General features: G+C 35.4%; 1 protein-coding gene across 1 annotated transcript; it reads left to right on the top strand.

Annotated features, from left to right (window-relative positions):
• Positions 1 to 218: 218 nt before the first annotated feature.
• On the top strand, positions 219 to 1,751 carry LOC134637847 (urokinase plasminogen activator surface receptor-like). The gene is made up of 5 exons (XM_063488374.1): positions 219 to 264; positions 531 to 647; positions 724 to 870; positions 1,236 to 1,346; positions 1,431 to 1,751. The coding sequence occupies exons 1-5, from the start codon at positions 219 to 221 to the stop codon at positions 1,631 to 1,633; spliced, it is 624 nt and encodes a 207-aa protein (XP_063344444.1). The 3' UTR covers positions 1,634 to 1,751.
• Positions 1,752 to 2,082: the final 331 nt, after the last annotated feature.

Genomic DNA, 2,082 nt, shown 5'->3' on the forward strand with positions numbered 1-2,082 from the left:
GGAAAATAAAAGAAATAAATGGATACAAAGAATTGTTACATAAGTAGGAAAATTATCTTCCTTTAATTCAAAGGCTTGGTTTTGATAGTCATGTTCCTTCACTGTCAAAGGAAGAGTAAAGGAGTGGTCACAGCGAGAAGACCACTCCCCCCAATCAGAATTGCTTATAACCTGAACAGAAACTAAGCAGAAATTCACTTCTATCTGACCATCACACAATGCAGATCCTTGTGCTGATCCTTGGGATCGTGCTGCTCCCTAGAGGCAAGTTTTTCTTCACTTATCTGTCCTTTAACATTTTTTTAAGAAAGTTCTGTAATATTCAATGAAATGTTCTCTTTTTTAATGCTTCTACAACATGTTTTAGAACAATCCAGTAAAGGTTTGTCTATGTTCTACAAATGATTGTACTAGTTATTGTACTGTTTGCCCTCTATTTTTTAAACTGTTTGCTTTAGTGAATATTTTAGAATATGTCCATGCATTGGAAGCAAGAAAAAGTTGACTTATCTTTATCATTGTTTTATCAGCCTGTGCTTTGAAATGTTACGAATGCACACCGGACCTCTCTGGAAGCTGCACTCAGACAACAAAAGAATGTCCTTCCAACACTCAGTGTGGATCAGTCAGAGCGACTTCATATGCAGGTTTTATATTTTATAGTTTTTATTTTATTCTTCTTTTGAACTGGTTCAGTTTGCAATGGTTCCCTTTTTGTTGCAGGTGGTTTAAAAGTGGCTGATTTTAAAGAGAAAGGTTGTGCTGCAGCTGAGGAGTGTGTTCAGGCCTCAATCAACTTTGGAGGTTCTCAAACTCTAATTACCACCAAGTGTTGCACCTCTGATCTTTGCAACTCTCAAGATGCCCCTGGTAATTTCTATCATGCTTCTTGGTATTTTGAAATGTAATTTCTTGTAGCTGAAACTCACATTTTGTTCCATGAGCAAAATGTGTTAAAATTAAAAAGATATTAATAATAACTTCTTTCTATTAAATATGTTGAGAAAGTTTTGAAGTGAGTCAGAATTTTCTCTCAATCATCGTATTCGCTTGAGTAGATGAGAGCAAAATAATGAATCTTTTAAAATTTTGCGAATGAAAAATCTCAAACAATAAACATTAATAACGTAAACGATTTTTATTTTGTTTTCTGTTTTTTTTTCAAGCTGATGTTTTTTGCACTTAGCTAAAATAAGCAGGGAAACAAATATTACACATACTTCTGTCTTTAATAGAGGGCAGCATCTCCCCTCCAAATGGGAAAAAGTGCTTCTATTGCGATGGAATCCATTGCACTAACACTCTAAAATGCAACGGAGATGAGGACCACTGCATCTCAACAGCAGGTAACAGGCCGACAGCATTCAGTGTCTGCATGTTTGTTCTTTTATGCTCAGAAAAATGTTCAGTTATTCCTTTCTTTTCCTCAGTGACTGTTGAAGGGCAAAAGGTGACTCTAAAGGGCTGCGCCTCCAAGCTGATTTGCTCAGAGACGCAATCTGCACAGATCTCAGCAATTATTGGAGAAGAAGTCAACTGCTGCCAGGGTGACCTCTGCAACAGTGCCAGCAGTACAAGTGTCAGCCTTCTACTTTTTGTGACACCGCTGATCACTCTGGTCTTGTTCTCTTAGCTGATGGAAACAACAACATCACAGCCCAGCTTTTCTTATGACTGTCACAATGTTTCCTCCCATTTCACCAGAGCTTAAAAAAATATTGAAATTTTTGTAACTAAACATAATTTTCGGTTTATGGCAAAAATAAATAAATAAACTTCTTAAAATCCTGTACGTATCTCTGTTTTATATTATCTGCATCTAATGGACAAATATTTTTATAGCAGGCAGTTTAGACATAGACATTATTATCCCCACGCTGGGGAAATTCACATGTTACAGCACCACGTGTCAGGAAGAAAAGTAAATTAAAGATATATTAGAAAAATAAAAATTAAAAAAACAAATAAGAAAAGGTCACGCACCAATAAAAATGCCACAAAAAAAACCCTATAAAAAGTAATTTGTACTGTTGGGATTAAATTATTTGAAGTGCCTGAATTTTATGCTTTATATAAACTAAA

The sequence above is a fragment of the Pelmatolapia mariae genome, linkage group LG10_11 (assembly GCF_036321145.2).
Source record: "Pelmatolapia mariae isolate MD_Pm_ZW linkage group LG10_11, Pm_UMD_F_2, whole genome shotgun sequence".
NCBI classification, from domain to species: domain Eukaryota; kingdom Metazoa; phylum Chordata; class Actinopteri; order Cichliformes; family Cichlidae; genus Pelmatolapia; species Pelmatolapia mariae.